This window comes from Aedes albopictus, chromosome 2, assembly GCF_035046485.1.
Source record: "Aedes albopictus strain Foshan chromosome 2, AalbF5, whole genome shotgun sequence".
Classification (NCBI taxonomy): domain Eukaryota; kingdom Metazoa; phylum Arthropoda; class Insecta; order Diptera; family Culicidae; genus Aedes; species Aedes albopictus.
This window is the reverse complement of record NC_085137.1, coordinates 37,797,295-37,823,153: the sequence shown is the minus strand read 5'-3', so window position 1 is coordinate 37,823,153 and position 25,859 is coordinate 37,797,295. Positions and strand designations below refer to the sequence as shown.

Below are 25,859 nucleotides of genomic sequence, written 5' to 3'. Positions count from 1 at the left end.
TGTTTCTTCAGGGATTTATCCAGGAAGTCTTCCAGGGATTGCTCCGGGAATTCCTCAAATGATTTCTGCAGAAATTCCTTCCGAGTTTTCTTTAACCCTTATGTGGCCGACAGGGTACCCGGGTACCCAGCACCCATTTAACCCTCGAGCTGTCGCGTCTTTGACTACCTGCAGTGACGCCGCGCTCACGTAGTGTACCACATGCGTGCATTTTTAATGGTGCGTGTACTCAGTACACGACGCGACCGCTCCCGGGTTAAAATACACGGTGTAGAAAAAAGCAAAAAAAAATATCGGACACATAACGGTTAAAAATTCATTCAGGGTTCCTTTAAAATTTTCCGAAACCCTTCTATCATCTTTTCAGGGATGTACCCAAGAACTTCTCGAGGATTATCTGATGATTTTTTTTAATTATTTCAAGATTTTCCGGAAGAATTCCTCCAGCAAATTGTATTGGAAGATAATTAAAAAGGACTCATCAGGAATCAGGAAATTCTAGGTTAGTCCTCAAAAGAGTTCGTAATTCCCAAAAGGGTTCAGCTATAATTTCTCACGAATGTTTTGTAGACATTAACAACAACAAAAAATCAGAGCAAAATAATGCACGAGTAAATAACAACCCTTAATCTTCCAGAAATTGGTCACCGCTACCAGAACCACGTTGAAGATCAGGCAAGATTTTTTAACGTATTGTACAAAACATAACAGAGTGACTGCTGAAGGGTTAAATAATGCTTTTAGAATATAATGTTACCATAATCAATTTCATCTTATTGCGTTTAGTTATAAAATCTAGTAGGGGCAATTTTGCTTAGGGAGCTTGCCCCCCCCCTCACCGAAAAGCTGGCTACGCCCTCCCAGTGTAGGTTGGGACGGTAAACAGAACTGGCCCGATGGCCCTCCGGCGAGACAGGAGTGTTGGCGTAGGCCCAATAAGCCACCCGTAAAAATCCCCATTGCGAATAATATAGGAGAAAATACGACTCGATATAATCGGCAAAGACCCACGCGACGAAATAAGGACTACGATTGGAAACTTGGACCATGGAATTGCAAGCCACTTGGTTTCGCAGGATGTGACAGGATAATCTACGACGAACTACATCCCCGCAACTTCGACATCGTGGCGTTGCAGGAACTTTGTTGGACTGGACAGACAGTGTGGAAAAGCGGGCATCGAGCGGCTACTTTCTACCAAAGCTGTGGCACCATAGTCTTCCGGAGGAAGAAGCGCCTGCAGGAAGAACGAGATCGCGAGCGATGGAAGAGCTGTACCGTGCTAAGGATACACGGTAGTTCTACGAGAAGCTGAACCGCTCGCGCAGGGGCTTCGTGCCACAAGCCGACATGTGCCAAAACAATCACGGGAATCTTCTCACGAGCGAGCTTGAGGTGGTCGAGAGGTGGCGGCAGGATTACGATGAGCACCTCAATGGCGACGTTGCAAGCACTGAATGTGGCGCTGCAACAGATCTAGGAGTACGTGCGCAGGACGAAAGATTCCCAACCCCTAACCTCCAAGAGATTGAAGAGGAGATTAGCCGGTTGAAAACAACAAAGCCTGTTACTTGGCGGGTCGGAAACACCACGCCTAGCGAGCGAGACTCTTGGGGTCGGCACGTTTCGCTGGTCAAGAACCCAAGTAAAACACTTTTTCGCTTTTTCACTATTTATTATTTTTTCAAACTTACTGTGTGTGTGTGGAGTGTCGGTGTGTGGTGCGGCCGGCCGGAAGTGGAGCACTTGGGGGGGTTTCCTGCGGGTGTCCTGGGCGTTTGGAGGACCGACGGGCTTGAACGGGATGGCGGGGTACGCGGCACAACCTTCGCGCTTAATATTGCCACCTGGGTGGTATGGTGGACGATGACCAACGGGCTCAGCGGGGAATGCCGAGGGCTGCGGGTGATAACGGATCGTTCTGGGCGTCGGAGGGTCCTCAATGCCGGACGGGACTTCAGGCTGTCCAGGCAGGCCACTAGCCGAACGGAAAACGTTGTTCGGGCCTCCTAGGTGGCGGACGGGATGCCTTACCGGTGTTCACGGGCCTCGCTTGGCCCCTAACAGGCTGAATAGGCCTATGATAATCGGTCCTATGGAAAGTAGGGTTATAGGCGAGGTTCTAACAGGACTACTGGGCGTATCGTTGATGGCACACGGAGAAAAATATATAGTCATGTCAATCATATTACGGTCTCGAACAAGTATATTTGTGCACTGACTTTTATATAATCCTTTTCTGAGATTGTTTCACGCATAATACAATAGGACGAAGAATAATGGAAGCTTGAATTAACCAGAATTGGAGATTTGGTTAGAGACAGAATTGAACTCGTCTCTTGCAACTGCCGCCGCCATGATGAACAAATATATCAACTATTTATGGCTAAGTACACAGCAGCCAGAGGGTTCAAGTAATGACATAGGGTATGTGTGCCATCAGTAATCTCACGCTCCCATATTCATCTTATTCGAAAACAAGCGATTACGGCACCGATTGATTCCGTTCTTTGTGTTTACATGGGTGCTCACTTCTAACAAAAACTACAAAAATAAGAAATAAAACAAACAGCGCTTCAATCCTTTGTTTTTCGTAGGATGAAAATGGGAGCCACATGCTTAATAAGGGAACCAATACCCTATATGCTTGGTTGAGGCATTGTGATGGTTGATCTTCAATGACGTTGATTCAATCGAAAAATATGCCTGGCGCAAACATCAAATCAACCCTTTTTGGCTCATTTGGTGTATGTGTTGTGTTAGGTCTGTTCAGTGTAGGGTGATTGTGTGTTAACAAATTTTGTTCTGATTTTATTCATTATCCTTCTATAACATTTACTAACATACAATATAATTTACTCACAACAAAACACATAATAGAATATCAATTTACTAACAATTTACACTAACTATACCAACAAATACTAACAAATTTATTCTTAAGAACTAATAAACAAAGTTAGCGTTTCTCAACGATAACAAGCCGCCGGAACAGATCAACTGTCAAGCGGGCTTCCAAAATACGGTGGAGAAACACTGGTGAGAGCACTACACTGGGTCATTACCTAGATTTGGGAGGAGAAAGTATTACCGGAGGAATGGATGAAAGGTATCGTGTGTCCCATCTACAAAAAGGGCGACAAGTTGGATTGCGGGAACTATCGCGCGATCACACTACTGAGCGCTGCCTGCAAGATACTCTCTCAATTTTTTTTAGGCCGCCGTCTATCACCGAACCGCCAGGTGTTGCAGAAATGCCGCGAATACAACGTGCCCACACATCACTTGTTTATTGATTTCAAATCGGTGTATGATACAATCGATCGAGAACAGCTATGGCAGATTATGCACGAATACGGATTCCCGGATAAACTGATACGATTGATCAAGGCGACGATGGATCGAGTGATGTGCGTAGTTCGAGTATCAGGGACACTCTCGAGTCCCTTCGAATCTCGCAGAGGGTTACGGCAAAGTGATGGTCTTTCGTGCTTCCTGTTTAACATCGCCTTAGAAGGAGTTAAGGAGAACGGGGATAAACACGATTGGAACGATTTTCACGAAGTCCGTTTAGCTGCTTGGTTTCGCTGATGATATTGATATTATAACTTGTAAATCTGAGGGCGGAAACGTACATTCGACTAAAGAGTGAAGCCAGGCTAATCGGATTAGTCATTCATGTGTCGAAGACAAAGAACGTGATGGCAAAGGGCTCCATGGAGGAATCATCGCGCCCGCCACCTCGAATTTCTATCGACGGTGATGAAATCGAGGCGGTTGAAGAATTCGTGTTCTTGGGCTCACTGGTGAGCGCCGACAACGAAACCAGCAGAGAAATTCAGAGGCGCATTGTGGCAGGAAATTTAGCATACTTATCAGAACTCTACGATCGAACAAAGTTCGCCGTCACACGAAGTTAACTATCTACAAAATGCTGATTAGATCGGTAGTCCTATATGGGCACGAGGTATGAACCCTTCGTGCAGAGGACCAACGCGCCCTTGGAGTTTTCGAACGGAAGGTGTTGCGTACCATCTACGGCGGAGTGCAGATGGAAGACGGGACTTGGAGAAGGCGAATGAACCACGAGCTGCATCAGCTGCTGAGGGAACCAACTACCGTCCACACTGCGAAAATTGGGAGGCTTCGGTGGGCGGGTCACGTCATCGGGATGTCGGATAGCAACTCGACTAATAATCCACCACTAATCCATGTCAGTAGTGGTGAGAGCCACTCGGGAAACTAGCTAAGCGTCAGCATGCTATCGTGATGGACTCTCCAAACCGAATAATCAATGTTCGTTGCTTCAGGCTACGCAGCTAACCTTGAGGGTGCGATGTGCACTAGCTCCTCTCTGAAGCAATGCTTTCTTGGTGGTTCCGGAGAGACATAGGGTTTGGCGACCATGGGAATGTGTGTAGTGGGTCGAGTACAGTCTTGGCTTTAGCTTTTGTTGTAGAAGACGGCCCTAACCTCACACTACCCGGATATCAAGCCGGATATGCCTGTTCAGGTGTCAGTTGAGCAGATTTTCCCCCCATGGTTTTGAAGAAGAAAAAAACGTAGTATGCGCGTAGAATTTCGAAGCAGTATTGCCAGACGATGGAGAGCTCGATGTGGCATCTCTAGAAGACTGCTGAAGAATAGTAAAAGCAACCATAAACCATGCAACCGAAGCACTGCCGGGTACGTGGAACAGAGTCGACGACGGAACGAATGGGTTCGACGACGAGTGCATGGCGATTTTGAAGAATAACGCAACGGGCGATCATGCTGCAGCGTGGTACCCGGTAGAACGTGGAACGATGCAAACGGCTTCATGCGGCGAGCAGACATGGGCGGAATGGCGGAAGTCTCTTGACGAACTATAGTGATGTGATTGAAAGGTGGAAGCAGCACATTGATGAACACGTGGATGGTGCAGGCACGGCGGATCAGGGCAGCGGAAGAAACTAACAATCTTCCTCGTTGAGTGGAGTTAAGGATGCCGTTCATCTGCTCAGGAACAATAATGCAGCTGGTAAGGATAGTATGACAGCTGAACTCATCAAGATAGGTCCAGACAAGTTGGCCACCTGTCTTCATCGGTTCATAATAAGAATCTGATAAACAGAATAGCTAGCGGGTGAGTATAATCTGCCCACGTAACATTTAAAATTTCATCCCGAATTGTCCCTAGACATGATGATGTTATTCTAGTTATATGCGTAAGTGTAAAGCCTTTTTTATTTACATTTTAAAACTTTCCCTATTCAATCTCCCGCCACTACTACTATAACGCTTAGCATAAAATTCATTTAATTATAGGAAGCAGGCCCGTGCACAGAAGTGGCGCCAAGGGAGGGGTTTTTGACAATTTCGGCAAAAGGCGGAGGGGCGCCTAGTGTAAAAAGCGTCGGTAATGGGAGGGGTTTAACCCCCAAAACCCCCCCCCCTTGTGCACGGGCCTGATAGGAAGAATCCGTTCAGCTCAAATTGTATGCATGTAAATAATTAAGTGTACATTTCACACGCCCTTGGGGAACTTTAGCCTGCGTGTTGCTTCCTTGCAATCAAACTTCACACCAACTAACGCCCTCTTGTGTATGAAGCACCAACCGTGGAATCCACTTCCAGATACTTTTCCCGGAATCCTCACACTACTGCCCCTCCTATGGCTGACTTGCAGCGGCGCGGCACGGTATCAAGAGTGCATCAGCAGACTCCTTCTGCATCCCCGACCAAAACCGTTACCCGGCTTCCGAATCTACAGCGGGCAATAAGTTTCAAGTTGCTTCCTTTCTTTTCGAGGGAAGAAGTATTCCTTATGCTCACCTACTTGCTTCCGTCCCTTCAGACAAACCTCGCAGTTGTTGCATTGTGCCCTTCTTCAGCTCTATCTCCCAAGTGTTGCTGCAGCTCAACGCCTTCACGGATGCCTTTTCCGCGCCAGCAGCAGGGTCTCCTTCGGCTGGTCGTCTTCGTCAATGGAAAAGGGCGGCGGTGATGAGTTTCACACTATGAGCTTTTCCTCCCGTGCGCCCGTCTGTCGCTCGTTCAGACAGGAACCATTTTTAAGGGTGCACACGGGCAAAGTTTAAATTGAATTACTTATAAAATTGGTGCTTATGTTTGGTTTTGTGTGAGTCGATGGGACGGGATGCTCCGTTGCACTATCTGTACTACTTTCTCAATACTGTACAATGGCGCGGATTGATTAGCTTCTATTCAGATACGATATTCTGATCCGTAAAGATACAATACAGCTCTAAACAAGTGAGAGTGATGATAATCACACAAAAAGAATAGAAAAAAGGACTTGTAAATTGTGGCAGAAATCTAATCTGATAAACGCATAAAAGTATGCAACGTCCTTGTAATTTCATATAGAATCAACTGCAGTTATTCAACATTTTTCAAATTTAAATTCCAAAAATAAATCAAATAAAGAGTTCTCACTATGCGTTTCATAATCAAATGTTGAAATACTGTAGAAGTTAGATTTTAAACAGATAATGCTGTATGATAAATTAACTGATTTTTTTACACAGTAACCTACAAACTCTCTTTACGTACTCACCATACGTGAAATTTTAAGAAAAAAATCATGTTCTGATATAAACTTTCAACCAGATATACTCTACACGCTTCTTCACTTATGTTTGTACTACCTCATATTTTTTTATTCGTGAACAATATGATGGTTTCATGGTGTTCTGTGCACTCAAAAAGAAAATGTTGCTTTCGGCTTCATGGAAAATGATAAATCACCCAAAATTAAATTTTATTCGATCTAGCAATTGCAATTGAGAACTACATACAAAAGCCAGAAATGCATAAGGTTGAAATTACAAAAGGCTGAAATAATAATTCGAAACACCATCAATTCAAAAGAAGCCGTTCCCAAAATCTGCCCAACCTACCAAGTTATGCTTTATTGAGAAGACATATAATAATGACAATGTATCTCAAAAGTAAAGCCTATATTTAACCCGTTAACGCCTATCAGGTATCAGAAGGCCGGCTCCAGAGGCACGTTATCCTCCATTTGGGACATTTGTGCCATCGCCATACAAGTAAGCCTATTTCATCATTTACCTGAGGGAGAATGGGACAATGGGGTGGGAATTAGGAAAGGGAAAGGTGATGGAAGGGGTGCTCTAGAAGAGCGAATGAACGCATAAGCGCAACGAGAGCTCATAGCCCAGACCACAACGGGTTTAATCAGTGCTTTGAAAAAGACACTGTAAAACGCATAAGCGTAAAGAGTGCCTATAGCTCATAGGAGGTATCTTAAGACGTCATGCGACTTTCAATATGACATTGAAAGGCACGTCTTTGAAAGCATCCTCAATATTCAAGAAATCACCCAAGAAAAATCTAAGTTTGAGCGAGTGCTTGCTTGAAAACGTAAACAACTTTGTATAAAAGAGTCAATGTGGACATCCCAAATTGGGAGGCAAGGGAGTTCACATGAATAGGCATGTTAGCCAGGCGAACGTCATAGTGTGATAATTGACAATGCGTTTCAAGCATTTCAGAAAGAACGAAGTAACCAGATAAATCTGGAACTCATTCCTTCTTAATACAATGCACGCACCCTTTAGGGATAAAACTATAGAGTAATTTCACGCCATAAAATACCCAATACAAGAGTTCAAAACATGTTTAAAATATACACATCCGTCTAAAAATAGGACAAAATCCCATTTCCTTCTGGAGATTTGAAGTAAGCAGAGCTTTTCAGTGCCCTCTAAATTGATGTTATAGCTGCAATCCTCGGGGCAGAAGCTAGACATTCGTAGCTATACAAAAGACTGGTTTATATTTTGAACTTGAACAGATCAGAGTTCCATTCAGGAATACCTCTTGCGGTCCGCACAGACCGCAGAGGACAAGCTTCTTTCAAAGCAATAATTATGGTATACCTCAAAAGAGGGCGTTGAAGTAACAAAACCATAACGAAACTCTCTTGGAGTAGCAATGGAAGCGAGTTATCCATAAAATGTGGTCGCAACCAATTAGTACAGGTCCCCTAGTTTGTTGACGCAATGCTTGCGAAGGAACACTGAAAGTACAAAGAAGGTCAAATGGAGACTCCTCATCTGACACATGCTTATCAGTCAACTCACGACAAATTCTGCTAATGCAGAGTTGGGTTAGGTGCAATTCTATGTTAAGTTATCCATGAACTGTAACCTAAGTAATACATCAAACTGGAGCTAATAAATTTAATGTTTGAGCTACTTCAGATGGTATAATCATCGTAGCAATACTGCCAAATATCAGCGAAAAGATGCTGAAAACAAGAGCTTACTCAGGGTGTCGACTTAATTTTGAAAATCAAATTCCCTGACTTTCCCTGACTTTCCATTCACTGAAAATTCCAGGTCATGTAAATCAAAGCTTAAGGGTGTCTGCTCATGAGATAAAATAAAATTCTCTCAATTTTCCTGGTTTTTCTAGGAGTGAAAACATAAAAAGAAAAAAAAACAAGTAAACTGAACCAGATTTTTTTTTCAAATTTAAAAGATTTAAGGCATATTTGCAGTACTTCTTCTATCTGATACACTTTGTTGGAAATACCTTTTGGCACGTCCACCAAAAACTCCCTAATTTAGATGAAAATCCTTTCAGAAGACCAACAAACAATTCTTTGTAAAACGCCAAAATTACAACTAGGATATTCGAAAGACATACCCTCAGAACATCATTACGATGACATCTTGATTTTGTTTTATTAGTTAGAACAACTCTATGAGCTACTCCAGATGGCTGTAATTTTGCCGCAAATTTTGCATATATATATATATATATTTAAATTTCATAATGAAAAAAAACTATAAAAATAAAATCCGCCGAGCACTCTACATAAATCCTTCAGCACGAGATTCATCTAAAAGCTCAGCAAAATTATTTCTGATACTGAAGTGAATAAGTACAGTAAATGTATTGGCAATATCTGAATGCAGTTTATAAACTTTCCTAATTTGTCAGAATGACCTTCATGAATCGTGTAACTTTTCATGGAATATTCTCTAAGAGGTCTGCCACAATGCTGACAAACTAATTTAGAACTCATTTAGATTTTTTATCGAAAATTCGTCACACTTATTTTGTAGAAATTATGTCCCAAAAATACTTTTTAAAATCACCCTCAAGCGCTTTCGAAACGTCGTACGGATTTTCTTGCTAAACTTTCTTATGCCTCTAAGCATTGATGGAAAATCTGTTGCATCCTAAAATAAGATTACAGGATATCTAGCAGGTTATGTTTCGAAAATCTTCAATAACTAGGAATTGCATCATGAATTTCACTCGAAGGACTTTTAGAAGATTGATAATCCCGTCTTCGTTACATATTCATCATCTTGAAATAGCTGAAACTTTCTAAATGCTTTTCAGGAATGGATCAAACAGCATTACAGAGAATGTCTTTTTGTTAGGAACTTTCATCTTCTTGAGTTTCAATAAATTTGCATTTTTTTTTGAGATCTTAGGTAAACTCGTTACATGATTCTTTCCATATTCTCATCGAAATTCTTGATGGTTCCTTTACGGTAGACTTAGATCTTTGAAGTATTTCTTGCAGAACGGTAAGATTTTGTGTTTTTATTTCAGAACCCACATCTTGCAAAATATTCCTTTAGACTTCACATAAAACCATCAAGAACCTGAACCATAGTTTTCCACAAGGCCATTAATATACCAATACACCAAGGATCAAAGAAATTGCTTGCATTTTTAAACCGGACTTGTAATTTTTACATGAAATAAGTCTTCATGATAAAATTCAGAACAGCATTATGTTAACAGAATACTACAACAATCAGGATGAAGTTCATATATGATTTGATCGTAAATCAGAATCATGGACGTAACAGTTTAAGGCGAAAGTAGAACCATTTCCTCACTTTGTGGTTTTTGATTTTTTATAAAATATTTTCAAAATCGGTTTTCGTGCACATGTAGAGTATGGATTAAAATATCTCCTGATTTTTTTCCTGGTGGAAAATGTTTTTCGTTTTTGCAGAAATAATTTTTTAACAAAATAACACAAAAAATGGTTTCTGCAAAAATGGTGTTTAATGAGTCGTCAACTTCACTAAATTTGTTATCCGAATTTGTATTTCTTGGTTGCAGTCACAGGTCAGAATTCGTAAAACATTCACAAACATGTATTTAACACAATTACATTAAAACAGTATAACGTGGTTTATTCTTAAAATTAATAATAAATATTGGCGAAAAGAAAGCAAGCTAGATGATATTGGCGCGCAGTTCATTATTGTTGTGTTATATCGGTGATGTGCTGATAGATACTAATTATTGAATAGGGTTCGGGTTTGTTTGCTCGTGTACAATGGTTTTGTTCTGCTCTCGCTCAATCGTTGGAGTCTGGATCGACCGCAATACGGAGATGAAGAACAGTTGTGACCGAACAAATGGAAAACATTTCCCACCACAAAAAAAAAATCAGGAAATACCTTGATCCATACTCTACAGGTGCACGAAACCCGATTTTGAAAATATTGCTTTGTTATTTTATAAAAAATCAAAAACCAAAAAATGAATATCTTCCAGTTTTGCCTTAAAGAAACAATTTAACTAGTTTTTGAAATTCCTTAACTGTAGGAATATGTATAACTTAAATAACTTATGATAATCATTAAAAAATTTCCCTGACCATCAACAAAATTCCCTGACTTTCCCTGATTTTCCAGGTCCAAAAATAAATTCCCTGACTTTCCAGGTTTATCCAGGTAGTCGACACCCTGTTACTTGAAGGCATCCATAAGGAAAGGTTGAAACATACTGTTTACGTTATTCTAAAATTCTCTGGTTCTGAACGACTGTAGGCGTACTTTCAGGTTATGTTTAGTTGGCGATTATATTGGGATGACAACAACAAAACTGAAGAGCAGGCTCTCTGGCCATCGATCAAACGTGAGGAAGCTGCAAAAGCTGAGAGAGGACGGACACACAAACAGGGACGGAGCAATAGCAGAAATCAGAGAGAAGACAGCATTAGTTAACCACGCAGCAGCAATGGAACCAGGGGGCCAGCAAAAGGCAAAATCCCCGTAGCTCACAACAAAAACACGTTCAAAATTGTTTGTGCTGAAAACTGATGCGTTACACAATTTCTTACTGATTTATTTGCTATCTTCGCGTTGTCGTGTAATTTCGAACGATTGCACGCCAAAATTTTCGTAACCTTTTGCTAGTTTTACACGTTTTACTTAAGTAATAATTTATGATAATGACTAATTCGCAGATGTCGTGCACTTCCCAGATCTGTCAGAGTGCCCAAAAGTGTCAATTTCCCAAACATGTCAAATTCATGTGGGCTACGGCACATCTATTCGTGGTTGACGTCCGCGCTACCCCGCTGAATGGAACACTAGTTTAAGTAGTAATAGTAGACAACACACACAAACCAACCAATCTCCAATTCCTAGAGAGTTGTCACATATACAACACTGAGAAAACAGTAAACAAACGATCGGACACAGAAAATCTACACGCAACCTATGCAGGAATATTACACACATTTAAAAATGCTAAAAATAGAACCAAAACAAATCACACTTTGTAAAATATCCACAACAGACTACCAATACCTATTGACATTTCAACGTTTAAAAAATCCGAGTAGACAAAAAAACGATACAAATTGGTAAGAAATTAAGCACTAATGACAAACAAACAGTAAATAAACTATACTTTTAGAGTCCCTGAAGAAGCTTCCATACGAAGCGAAACGTTGGATGAAAATTTAATCATCGTTTTCAATCAATTTCATCAAATCGCCAACTAAACATAACCTGAAAGTTATTCTAAAATATAGCATGCTCGAGGCACGACACTTCATCTATAATGAAAAAAGCAAAACTGGGTTCACTAGAACCGATACAGAAGTTACCCTACGAAAATAAACTTTTTGAAGTAGAGCCACTTGGGCTACACACGCTTTTTACGCTGAAAATTGATCTGAGGTTTCCTAGCCGTACACGGAGCCGTCAAACTACCCAAATTTGAGTTCTTTTGACACAACCCCATAGTTTGGCCCAGTAAATCGATTAAACTCACACTAGGTAGTTTGCCTTTAACTCCAGCAAAAAATATACTGAGGAGTAGGTAAATTCAACCCAAACGTGAGTTTTTTCAACCCAATTTGGACAAACACGGCATTTACCCAAAATAACCTAATTTTGGGTAGAAAGTTTAATCGATATACTTACTTTTGAGTTAAATAAACCCAAAAAATAGGTAGTTTTAGTTCTCCGTTTAGCCACTATTTACCCAAACTAGACAGGATTACACTCTTAACAATCCAAGCACAAAAAGAAAACATCAATGACAAACCAAATCGGTGTCCATTGAAAAACGCCAATGGCAAATACGCATTAAGCGAAACCATATAAATAGTAATGTAAGCTAATTTACAACATTTGAATCATCCCGCCCTTATTTAGCCTCAAATTTGAGACTTAAGAAGGGCAACTGATTATCTCGGAGAAACGCAAGGTCCACTGCACCATTGCTCCGGTTAGCGCAGTAAGGGCGTCATACTGTGGAGGACGCCCTAATTCTCCACAAGCTCCGTTTGTGGTTAGGGGTCAGCTGTTTAGTGGACTCTTACCACTAACTGGATCAGGCGATCCGTAGTGTTATTCCTAGCCAATTGAAACAACCGCTACCGACACTACACAGCTATCTAGGCTGATGGGGTAAAGAAGTTATCATTGAAGGTCAACTTCCAAACGAGAAAAAGAAGCCGTTCTAAAGATCAACCCAACCTACCAAGTTTATACTATGCTTTATTAAGAAGCCACATAATAATGACAGTGTATCTCAAAAGAGAAGCTTGTACTTAACCCGTTAACGCCTAAGGTATCTTACAATTATAATTTTCATAAAAAATATTATCAACAGTCAAGTTCTAATAAAATAAATTCACAAACAAATGTAAGTCTATGGTGTAATTTCAAAAAAATATCTTCAATGGATAACTACTAAAAAAACATGAGAAAGTGGCTGTGACTGGGATGACATATTGGTTTACTAAAGATATCTAAGAGCATGAAAAAACCTAACCCATGCTCTTTAGCTGTAGTTCACGCTTGAAAGGAATTCTTGGAAGTAACTAAAGAAATCCCGTACAGAATTCCTGATAGAATCCTTGAAGAAATCACGGAAGGAATCCCGGCTGGAAGTGGAAGCTCGGCAGGATTCCCTGAAAGAATAATTGAAGAAATCCCGGGAGGGATGTCAAAAAAAGAAAGAATTTTTGGAGGGACCCCGGCAGGGGTCCTGGCACGAATATCTAAAGGATTCCTTGAAATAATACAAGGAATCTTTGAAAGAATACAAGGAATCCTTTACGAAATCCCGGAAGGGATCCTTGAAGGAACTCCAACAGTAATCCTTGATGGAATGCCGACTAGCACACTTGAAAAAAAAAACCTTACAAGCTTTTCTAAAGTAATCCAGGTAGAAATCCCTGAAGGAACCCCGGATGGATTTCCCTATTGGAGGCATATCTGGTAGACGAATCTCCGCTGAAAGCTAGGTAGGAATCCCTGAAATAACAACAGAAGAAATCCCGTGACGAATTATTGTAGAAATCCCGAGAGGAATGCCTGAAAGACAGCATGGATCCCGGCACGTATACCAGAAAGAATTCCACCAGGATTCTCTGAATACATTTCGACAGAACTCTTCGAAAATATGCTAGGATGAATCTGTGAAGTAATTTCAGCAAAAATCCAAGAAGGAACGCTGGCTAGAATTTCTAAAAAAATCCTTTCAGGCTTTTCTAAAGCAATCCCGGTAGAAATTCCTAAAGTTATTCCTGAAGGAATCCCGTAGAGAATACCTGATAGAATCTTTAGAGGGATCATGACAGGAATCATGGCAGGAAGCTGAGCAGGAATTCCTGCAAAAACCATAGAAGAAGTCTCGGGAGGAACTGTTGAATAAATCCCCAAAAAACGGGAAGGTTTTTCGAAAGAATTCCATCAGAAATTCCAGCACTGACATCTAAAAATCTAGGATTGCCTGAAAAAAAAATCTCGGCAGAAATCTATATTCTTTCATATTCCTTTTCGAGAAGAATCCCTTAAGGAATCACAGCGGGAATCCCGGAAGGAATACCAACATGAATAAGTAAAATAATCCTTTAAGGATTTTCTATAGCAATCCCTACAAAAATCATAAAGAGATCTTAGGAGCAATTCCTACAGTAATTCCGGGAGGAACATCTGAATGGATCCTGGGAAGATTCTCGACAGAAATGCCTGAAGAAATCCCGGAGTGAATTTCTGAAGGTATCTCGAGAAGATCTCATCTAATCTAATATCACTTCTTCACCCTACTCTCTACCCGCTATTATGTTTCTAGTTCAAAACCGAATAAGCGACATTTTTCTTTTACTTCCGCTGCTTTTGCATTGCGTTAAACACAATGTCGGAAGTTGAGCGCTAGCGTATCAGGTGTACAGTACAGCGCCCCACTTCCGACATTGTGTTTAACGCAAGGCAAAATCAGCGGAAGTAAAAAAAATGTTGGTTTTGAACTGAAAACATAATACCTAACCGCCTTCTCTGCCCTCTATCCCAACCCTCTATGCTACGCTCTACAGTGGTCACCAAACTGCGGGCCGCGAACTAATTTTGAAATGTATTACGAAGTTGCCCACTCATAGATTCCATGATGAAAATCAGACATTTCACCATATTTTAAAACTTTCATAAGAATTATTATTTACTACTGAAATTTTGCCAATGTCACGAGGAATTTTTCAAAAGAAGTAAAATTTTTGAAAGATTTACAAGCTGTAAAAGACTACTTTTTCGAATTTTGTTCCGAAAGCATTCGAAACTGTTGTTAAAAACGGTGAGTAATTTGTTTAATTTCACGTAAATAGAATTGATAGAATTTCCATTTTGTTTTTATCAACGAAAATATTCCTTTTATTCAATATTCAGATTTTACAGAATTTTTGTCTATGGTTGCCCAAACTTTTGGAATTCCGATGAAAATTTCAGGAACTGCGCAAGATATTCTTCATCCCCTTAGCAATATGTTTGCACACAAATACTTGCACACTTTGCTCAGAAAATCATGGCTGCAGGTTTTTCTTAATTGGCTTACTAAGAAATTACGCATGAAAAACTTTAAACATCATCAAGGATTTACACAACAGTTTCTTAGGAATTTCCTCGGCAGTTTTTCGGAATTTCTTCCGAGAACCCTAAAATCCCTACAAATTTCTCAAAATTCACGAGAAGTCCACAAAACTCACAGTTCCAATTTTTTTAGTAAGGTTTTGATATACTTTTCAGGAAATCTCTGAGCTGCAGTAAGAAACTCCATTCGGAAATTCGTTAAAACTGGATTTCGAGGTTTTACGAGAAATTTGTCCGTGTTCGTGTTTACGTCTTGCATAAGTCTGCACTTACCTATCTTATATTCTGCGCTATAAGTACGCTGTAAGTTTAACCACAATATTTTTAAAGAGATCCATATTGTTCTAACCAACGTCGCTATTGCTTATATTTCGTACGACTGTTAAGACCAAGAACTACAAAACCTAAACATTACGATCTTGAAAACCCTGTTTTTAATTTCGTACGATTTTCAGCATTTTTTCAAGTGAAATTAAATCTCCTGATAGCTCTAGGTTCGTAAGTTCTTTGCTCTTGATCAATACTTTCAAAAAATCGAACAAATGGATTTTGTGTTAAATCTTGATCATTGTTGAAAATAAGCTCTTGAATGACTTGCGGCCCGCAGCCTCTTTTTAAAATTCAATTTTGGCCCGCAAAGATAGTTAGGCTGAGGATCACTGCAACCCTAACTTACCCTCTACCGCGTATCCTCTACCATAACCATTACCCTATCCTTCACCCTACTTTCTACAGTACACTCTACTCTAACCCTTCACCATACTCTCTATACTGTGTTTAATCGTACCGTCTAACCAACTCACCATCCTAACCTCTTCCCAACCGTCTAGCCTATCCTCTACCCTATTCTCTACCCTAACCTTCTACCGCATCCGCTCTACCCTATCCTTCACCCAAACCCTCTACCGTTACCCGACCGTCTACTCCACCGTTAACTCTACCCTCTATCCTATCATCTACCTCAGGGTTCCTGATTTCTACTTTGTATCTTCTTCCACGTTCGAAGCCAGTCAGCAGCGAACGGTTGTCGGTTTAGTTTGTGTTTTTGCTTGTCAGCGACGATGACAAACTCAGGCGCACGGTTGGAAGCCACTCTTGAAACTAATTCATTCGTCTACATGCGTATCGCAAGCGATCGAGCGGTAATGCGATTCGTGAGTGATACGAGTGATATTTTGCATAAGATTTTTTTATGTTTTCAATAAATGTTTAGGATTTTCTTTGCTAATTTAGCATTTAACAACAATACACTAAAAATCGATGCATTACGTGCAGAAATTTTCTTCTTATAATAATAATTAGCCGCTTCGATCGCTCACTATCATTCTTCACCATTCGCCATTCATTCATTCGCTTGCAATTCAAACTGCGACGACCAGCAACGAATATCCATGTCAAGCGACTTGCGCAACGCTTCCCACTGGTGATGGGGTTGCGTGTTCGATCACAACAATGGGTTTGCTGCATCTTTCTCGATTCGTTTCAGCAAAGAGGAGAGAATATATTAATGAAATGAGGCGAATATATCGATCCTTGATCTACCTTGACCCTTTACCCATTTAATCAACAAGCTTGCTCGATAGATAACCATATTCCATGGTATTATAGCTCAAACTACTATTCCGTGGCCATCATCTTGGATTATGGTCCGCCATCTTGAATATTGCATGGTATCATAGCTCAAACTACTATTCCGTGGTTGCCATCTTGGATTTCAAAATGGAATTGGATATTTATTTTTGAGTTCTACTCTTCACGCCCGATCTATAGATACCCATATATATTGCATAATATCCCAAGCTGCATTGCCGTTAAATGGCATACATTCTGGAGTTTTCGCCCCCATATTGGAACCTAAGCCGCCATCTTGAGTTCTAATACCCCTACAACTACCACCATAACCTTAGGAATGTGTATGCCAAATTTAGTTGTAATTGGTTGAGGCATTCCAGAGTTAAGTATTACATATGTATAAACAACATATACATACACACATATAAACATATAAAGAGACAAACATACTCTGAATTTTGAAGACATGAGCTATAAATAATGAACCATTGCCAAGATTTCAAGGAAATGCATTCATTTCGCAAACAATGGAAATGAAGCTCATAGATTGCGACAATATATAATCTTTGCAGCCTCGTTTACGCCACCTAGTGAACCAGTCACAAATTATATTGTCCACTATGAACTACAGGGGATGGCCAAAATGTTTGGGATATGCAACTTTTTTTCTCCAACAAAAAAATTCAACATGCTGTAACTTTTCATAGAGTGCATCAAACAATCTCAAATTTTGACTGTTTGTCAACCTATTATATGTGCATCTTTGGTACAAATTTAGGCTCGATTGAATAATTTTTCGCAAAGTGAGAATCGTTCGGGTAAAACACTATTATTGAGACAACAAATTTTTGAACTGTTATATCTCGGAAACCAGTGAACCGAATTGAATGAATTTTTTAACGTTCATCAACAATATATTGATACTTAATACGACGTCATAAAATGTAATATTTTCTCACGGCGAATTAAGTAACACCGGGTTGAAATTTTTACCCATAAAGAGGAAAATAAGTCAAATATACAATTCCACACAAAAATTACTAATTGTGTTCTTCCTTCAATCTAAATAGGCTCCAATATATCTGATTGGAGATAACTTGAGAACAGAAGTGGAAAAACTTTGGATATCAACACTAAAATTTATTGACATTGATGTAAAAAAAATACATTTTTTCGAAATAAATCTAAAAAATGTCATTCCTTGATAACTTTTTTCTACGTTCAAAAAGTACCTATGTTTTAATAGTTTGTGAAGCATTTACATAGTGTTAGTGTACGTTCAAAATTTCATTCATTTCGGTTCACTGGTTTCCGAGATATGATAGCTAAAAAATGAGTTGTCTAAAAACTAGTGTTTTACCCGAACGGTTCTAATTTTGCGAAACATTAATCAATCGAGCCCAAATTTGTACCAATGATGCACATATAATAGGTTGACAAACAGTCAAAATTTGAGATTTTTTTATGCACTCTATGAAAAGTTACAGCATGTTGATTTTTTTTTGTGGGAGAAAAAAAGTTGCCTATCCCAAACATTTTGGCCACCCCCTGTAGGTATGAACGTGAAGAACAACTACGCAGAAGACAGTATTCTGAAATTGTACCCAATTCTGAAGATTTTCACGTCCTATAAATAGGACGCTGGGCGGATATGAGTTAATGATTTTGTAAAACTTTGTCATACTCTAATTGCATTTTAAAGACGACCAATTTAACTCTACTTTACGGTACTTTCTCGAGACAATCCAGTTGTGCATTAGGACAGCGTGCGAGACTCGAGATTGCAGGAACCGTTCCATAGTCTTTGGTCGGAAGCGTTCTGATTTGGAAAAGAAGTTTGAAAATTTGTCGGTTTGCATATGTTATGTCGGAATGCTTAATGTTTCAACGTCATTTATAAAGTTTCCTTCCAGGAGGATGAAGATTTGGTACTTCGAAGAGGGGCAGTAATTTCCGAACAAATTCTCTACAAAAGAAATTAAAATTTATTTATTTTGTTGTAAATTTAGTACGAAGCCATTACAGCCACCCAGCAATAACTAGGCAAATTCTTCTCCCAAATTTAAATTAATTCGGCGAAATTACCCGCAATTGAACTTTCGCGACGTGCACTCCAATAGAACATCTACTCTATACGCCAGAGAAGACAAACCATTATGTGATCCAGAAACGACTGCATCGGTATTCAACGGAGCGTGTGGAAGCTTTCTTAGTGCCACTATTCCCGGAGCAAAACTGCATAATGGTTCCGTTCATGGTGCCACCTCAAATTTTTGCACGCAAAAGGTGCCTCCGGGTGATGTGTTCTCAGTTTCACATTCACCCATAGTACCTAGGTTGTGTCTTTCGGTTGCAACTCTTCCAAATGGGCAAAGTTTCCGGTAATTGAGTGTGAAATTTCGTCCAAGCTTATGCACAGCATACAACATACCACCAGGCATCGGGATCGGAGTGTGTTCCGGTTGCCGTTTTGCCATTCGTAAAAGCTCTGGGACGTACGTGCACATCATGATCAGTTTCCATCCTTCCGATCCTTCCCGTTCCTGTACCTATAGTCTTCTTCCCAAAATAGGCAAGTGCGGAAGAGAAGCGTTTATTTGTTTTTGGCATTTTTCCGCTCTGTTTGCGTGACTCTGGTGGCGCTCTACCCAGACCAGACAGAGTCCGAGTCAGTTTGGGTTGTATGAAAGGGGATCTTCCTAGCAGCGAAACCTGATTATGATTTCTATGCACGTTGTGAGAGAGTTTTCTTCCGAGATAAGATACTTTGATAAAGATTAGTACAGAAACAGTGCTGCTGGAGATTGTGCGAATCATATTAGGGATGAATTCCTCAGCTTGTTTTAGAGCAAAGTATAATGTTAAAAAAAAATCATTATGGCAACATAGAAAAAAAAAATAATGCAATCAGTAACTTAACCCAGTTACCCATCTTGTCAGCGGGTCTGATATCCTCATTCCTCATGTGTTCACAGTATAGTATTAGGGGCAGCCGGGCAGTATTGGACAATGGATACCCTATGATTTATGCCAACTTTACCTCAGAAGAATATTAAATTCATAAAAGTTTTGTTTTTAGATACATACATATATCCTTTTAAAGTTGCTCGAGCACGATGAAATTGAACATTATATTCTTAACCCTGTGGAGCCGGAGGGGTCATATATGACCCCAACATAGAAACGGCTGTATAAATTCACCCATTCAACAAAACAGAATACTGTCTTCGGCAAAGTTGTTGCAAATTGAGTCCTTTATTAAGGAAAAATAAGAATATTTGTATTTGGGGCTACATTGACAACCTAGAACATCCTGAACACCATGAAATTTGGAAAACGAAATAATTGACATACCAGTTGTTCTAGAAGCTGAACTTGGGTATGGGTTACGTTTATATGTATTCATTAACCCTTAGTCAAGAATATCAAGAGATGTTTTATATTCTGGGATGTTCTAGGTCTTCCAAATTGTCCTAGAGTGAAGTCCTTCAAATCTACATGAATCATTTTATGTATTTTCGCCACAAATAATAGCATTGAATAACCTACTGTGATCCGTGAAGCTCTTGACATCTGCAATGTCATTTAGAGACACTATAGGGATATTCCAGGTCTGCCAAACTAACTTGGAGTTCTGAACTTCAGGTCTACACTCGTAACAATAGCCATATCTGTTATACTGAGTAACACTGCATAATCAACCGCGGTTACTGGAGCAGTCTGAAATTTACTAGCTTATTATAACCCTTTGGGACATTCAGGGACATCCAAACTATTCTATAATGAAGTCCTTCAAACCTACAAGAATAACTCTATGTGTTTTCGTCATAAATAATACTATTGTATGTTGGAGATGAACCAGCCTCGGGCTGAAAATCTCCCTAATAAAGCTAATAATAATAATAAGTATTGTATGATCTGGTGGGATCCGTGACGCTCTTGAAATCTCATTCATGTTCAAATGTCATTTAGAGACACTAAAGGGATATTCCAGGTCAGCCAAACTACCTTGGAGTTCAGAACTTCAGGTCTACACTTGTAACAGTAGCCATATTTGTTATACTGAGTAACACTGCATAATTAACCGCGGTTACTGGAGCAATCTGAAGTCTACTAGCTTATTTTGACTCTTTGGGATATACACGGTCGTCCAAAATGTTCTATAATGAAGTCCTTCAAACCTACAAGAATAGCTCTATGTGTTTTCGTCATTAATAATAGTATTGCATAATCTGCTGGGATCCGTGAAGCTCTTAAAATCTCAAATGTCATTTAGAGACACTATAGGGATATTCCAGGTCAGCCAAACTAGCTTGGAGTTCAGAACTTCAGGTCTACATTCGTAACAATAGTCATATCTGCAATACTAAGTAACGTTGCATATTTATCTGTGGTTACTGGACCAATCTGGAGGCTAATTTTTATTATTAACCTTTAGGACATTCAGGGTCGGGCAAACTGTTCTAAAATGGAGTCCTTCAAATCTACAAAAAAATCTACAAGAAAAGCTAAATAGGATCTATGAACCTCTAAACTCTCAAGAATTACTTCAAGATAATTTTTGTGATAATTCCACATTCCACATCAGCCAATTTGGACAAGATCATGGTTTCGTGCTCGGTCAATAAATTGGAGTTCAGTGCTTCAAGTCTACAATTATGGTAAATGAATTTTACAATGGGTTGAAAAACGTTCAATAATCAACAAATGTACACTGAACCATTTTTTCAGGTAAAATCGAAAATCCTTTTGTTACAGGGTATATGCTGTTACATTTTTTAACTGTGTACGCTATCCAGCCATGGATAAAAAAATCAAGTTAATAGGTAATATGCTATGAGGTTGACTAAATTTTAGCAGAAAGTTCACAAAGTACGACTTCGTGCCCAAATGGTTCCATGCTCTATCTTTATTGCATATATTCTCTGTTGGTCAACAAACATGATTCTCCGCTCATGATTCTACCGAGCTTCTAAGAGCTATAATCACGGTAAAGGCTGCCAATACGTCTTAGACGTCTTGTAAAGCCCTTCTCCCATGCAACTCCGATTCCTATCTCCGCGTGGCACCGGCCGGGTTATGAGCAACTTTAGAACATGGTCTGGCCACACGTAGCACCTACATTCAGCACAATATCCCTTATCGTTACAATTGGTGATCACTACAGCACACGGACTTCTGCGATATTATCGACATCAGGACCTATCGTGGCGCTTACATCGACTCTGACCACTACCTGGTGATGATAAAAAAATGCGTCAAAAACTCTCTGTGATTAACGACGTACGGTAAAAACAGCCGCCTCAGTATAACCTGGAGCAACTAAAGCAACCGGATTATAATTTTTAAATTAGGTATTTCTTGTTAACGCTTAATAAATTAATTAAACACAATCATAACGGTTGGTAATGTTGTGTAACACGAAACAGTAAAAATGAGGTTTTATTACGTGGACTTCATGTAATGTATTGCAGGACAGTTTGTACGACTCTGATTATCCCGAAGTACTACTATGTCATAGTCTCTGGTTGTATTCTGTGAGCTCCAGTAAGTATAATAGATTATACAACATAACTATTTGTAGCCAAAACAGAAGCTTCAATTGCTGTAGATACTAGATAATAAACACCAGAATAGTTTGGATGGCCCCAGCCGATCTTATGATGTCTATTGAACTTTCAGAAGACTGACTGGACATGCTAGATTATAAATCGTAGCTTTGTTTAATGAAAGAAGCTACCGTTACAACCGTAGACTTTAGGATCTAAACTCAATAACAGTTTGGATGACCTAGGATATCCCGACTGAGCTGATACTGTTTATTGAACTTCCAGAATACTTACTGGACATGACAGATTACAAACCAAAGCTTTGCATAATGAAAGAAGCTACCGTTACACCCGTAGACTTTAGGATCTAAACTCAAGAACAATTTGGATGACCTAGGATGTCCGCAAAAAATATTCTGCATAATATTCTACCTTTTTATACTTTTGAGCACAAAAACTACAGAAATACGTAGAAAAAACTCCATAATAACGCTTGGAAAAATTCCGGCTTCAAAGGGTTAAAGCATAATTTAACTCTTCAGCCAACTCTTCAGTGCTGTTATATTTTGTACAATACATTGAAAAAAGCTCGCCTGCTCTACGCAAATCAGAGTTGTGCTGGTAAGGAAGGCCAATTTCTAGATCATCAATGATTTTTATTTTCTCTTGCATTATTTCTTCTGGAGCATCGTAGCTGAACTCTTTTGGAGTACTCGAGTACTCGAGGTATCCCTGTAAGCATTCCTGAATAGAGTCCCTGGAGAAATTCTCGAAGGATTTCCTGGAGATATTTCAGAAGAACTAATGGAATTCTTGGAAAAAATGCTGGAATTCACCTGAAGCAATTCCTGGACGAATCGCTGGAATGTATTCAAAAATAAATGTCTGAGGAATTTAAAAAGGAATTCCTAAAGAAATTACTGGTGCATTTTCCAGTGAAATTCCAGGAGCAAATCCAGGGTAAATTTCGAAAAAGCTTTAGTCGGGTGAATTATTCCCTGGAGAAATGTCTAAAAGCGTTGCTAGCATATTAGTACTTATTTGTTTCAAGTTAGTCACAGTGACTTCTACGCAACCTAAACTTGCACTGCAGTGAATCTTATGCCTCATGTGTGTTGCTTGGAAATATGTCTGTAGGACTTGTTCATAGAATTCCTGATGAAATCTCTGAAAAAATTGCTGGTATTTCTGGAGAAATGCCTACACAATACTCAGAAGGAGATTGCAGGTGAAATTTATGAAGGAATCCTTGGAAATGCCATAAAACAATGTTGGAGGAAACGCTTGAGGTATTCTGAAAGAATCCCTTGAAATTATTTTTAGAAAAATTCTTGAAAACATCCCTGGAAAAACTCCTAGATCAACGGTTTTCAACCTTGGCTCTTGCGACCCCCCAGTCTGTCGTCACTGCGCTTTTCGTAAAACAATCGAAGCGTGCCTGCAAGCGGTTGGGGGGTCGCGAAACGAAGGTTGGGAAGCTATGTCCTAGACGAATCTCTGAAGGAGTTTGAAAAAATAAATGGATAACTTCGTGAATGATTTCTTGAAGAAGAAAAAATCTCAGGATACATTTCTGAATCACAGGACGATTTTTTGAAGGAATTCCTTCGCAAGAGCTGCAGGGGGTATTCTTGTAGGAATTCATTGATTGATTTCTGAACAAATGCGTAGATGAGCTCCTTTTGGAGACAAATTATGAAAGAATTACTGTATGGCTTCTTGGAGAATTTCCCGATTGAAATGTTAATACAAATCGCTGGTGCTGTTCAACATTGCGTTAAAAGGTGTAATAAGGAGAACGGGGATTAACACGAGTGGTACGATTTTCACGAAGTCCGTTCAGCTGCTTGGTTTCGCTGATGATATTGATATTATTGCTCGTAAATTTGAGACGATGGCGGAAACGTACATCCGACTAAAGAGTGCAGCCAGGCGAATCGGATTAGTCATTAATGTGTCGAAGACAAAGTACATGATGGCAAAGGGCTCCAGGGAGGAATCACCGCGCCCGCCACCCCGAATTCATATCGACGGTGATGAAATCGAGGCGGTTGAAGAATTCGTGTACTTGGGCTCACTGGTGACCGACGACAACGACACCAGCAGAGAAATTCAGAGGCGCATTGTGGCAGGAAATCGTCCTTACTTTGGACTCCGCAGAACTCTACGATCGAACAAAGTTCGCCGTAACACGAAGTTAACCATCTACAAAACGTTGATTAGACCGGTCGTCCTCTATGGGCACGAAACATGGACCCTACGTGCAGAGGAGTTTTCGAACGGAAGGTGTTGCGTACCATCTACGGCGGAGTGCAGATGGAAGACGGGACTTGGAGAAGGCGAATGAACCACGAGCTGCATCAGCTGCTGAGAGAACCAACCATCGTCCATACCGCGAAAATCGGGAGGCTACGGTGGGCGGGTCACGTCATCAGGATGTCGGATAGCAACCCGACTAAAATGGTTCTCGAGAGTCATCCGACCGGTACAAGAAGACGTGGAGCGCAGCGAGCCAGGTGGGTCGACCAAGTGGAGGACGATCTGCGGACCCTACGCAGAGTGCGGAACTGGAGACAAACAGCCATGGACCGAGTGGAATGGAGGAGGCTACTATGTACAGCCGAGGCCACCCCGGCCTTAGCCTGATTGGTAAGGTAAGTATGGTGCTGGAGGAAAACCTCTAGAAATCCATGAGGCAGTTAAAAAAAATCTTCAAGTAAAAGTAGAGAAATTCTTGGGTGAAACCCTGGTGCGAACTCTGGAGGAATTCCTATTCCTGGAAGTATTTTTGAAGAAATTCCATGATAAATTGTTTATAGGAATTCCTGGAGAGATGCTTTGAGGAGGTATCCCAACTGAAATTCCTGGATAAATTCCTGGAGCAATTGCTGGAAGAATTGCTTCAAAAGCTTCTGGAGGAATTCCTGGATAGATTCTTAAAACGAATTTCTGAAGGAATCCCTGAAAAAAATCCTTGGTGGAATACTTTGCTGATTTCTAGGAGGAATTCTTGAAGGAATTCCTAGAGCAATTCTGGTAGAAAGCACTGGAGAAATTTCTGCAGAAATATCATGAGAAAATACTGGAAAAAATTCTAAAGGAAGCCTTGGAGAATTTCTGGAGAAATCCTGGAGGAATTGCTGTAGGAATTTCTGAAACAATTCCCGAAAAAAATTCCTCAATTTCTGGAGGGATTCCCGGAGCAATATCTGGAGAAACTCTTGGGGTTATTCCTGGAAGAATTCTTGAAGGAATTCCTGGATTAAACCTTGGAGGAATGCCAGGAGGAACCACTGGAGGAATTCCTGGAGAAAATACTGGAGGAACTCCTAAAGAGAAACCTCTCGAGACATTCTTGGAGGAATTTCTGGAGAAATTCTTAGATAAATTCTGAGAGTAGTTCCTAGGGAAATTTCTGAAGGAATCGCTCGAGTTCTTTTCTTTCTGGAGGATTTCCTAGAGGATTTCCTGGAGAAATTCCTGGAGCAATACCTGGGGCAACTCCTGGTAATTCTGGAAGGATTTCTTGGAGGAATTCCTGTAGAAATGCCTAAAGGAATGGCTA

The 25,859-nt window shown here is 40.1% G+C and overlaps 1 protein-coding gene across 1 annotated transcript; it reads left to right on the top strand.

Moving 5' to 3' along the window:
* Positions 1–24,092: 24,092 nt before the first annotated feature.
* LOC134288886 (uncharacterized) lies at positions 24,093–24,948 on the top strand. Its single transcript, XM_062854812.1, has 2 exons — positions 24,093–24,432; positions 24,564–24,948. Exons 1-2 carry the CDS (start codon positions 24,189–24,191, stop codon positions 24,938–24,940), a joined length of 621 nt encoding a protein of 206 aa, XP_062710796.1. The 5' UTR covers positions 24,093–24,188; the 3' UTR covers positions 24,941–24,948.
* The last annotated feature ends 911 nt before the right edge of the window (positions 24,949–25,859 follow it).

Coding starts and splice junctions, on each gene's coding strand:
- LOC134288886 (XM_062854812.1), top strand. CDS start 24,189: ATGGCGGAAACGTACATCCGACTAAAGAGTGCAGCCAGGCGAATCGGA. Junction 24,433..24,563: donor GCGCATTGTGGCAGGAAATC/GTCCTTACTTTG, acceptor CTACGTGCAGAG/GAGTTTTCGAACGGAAGGTG.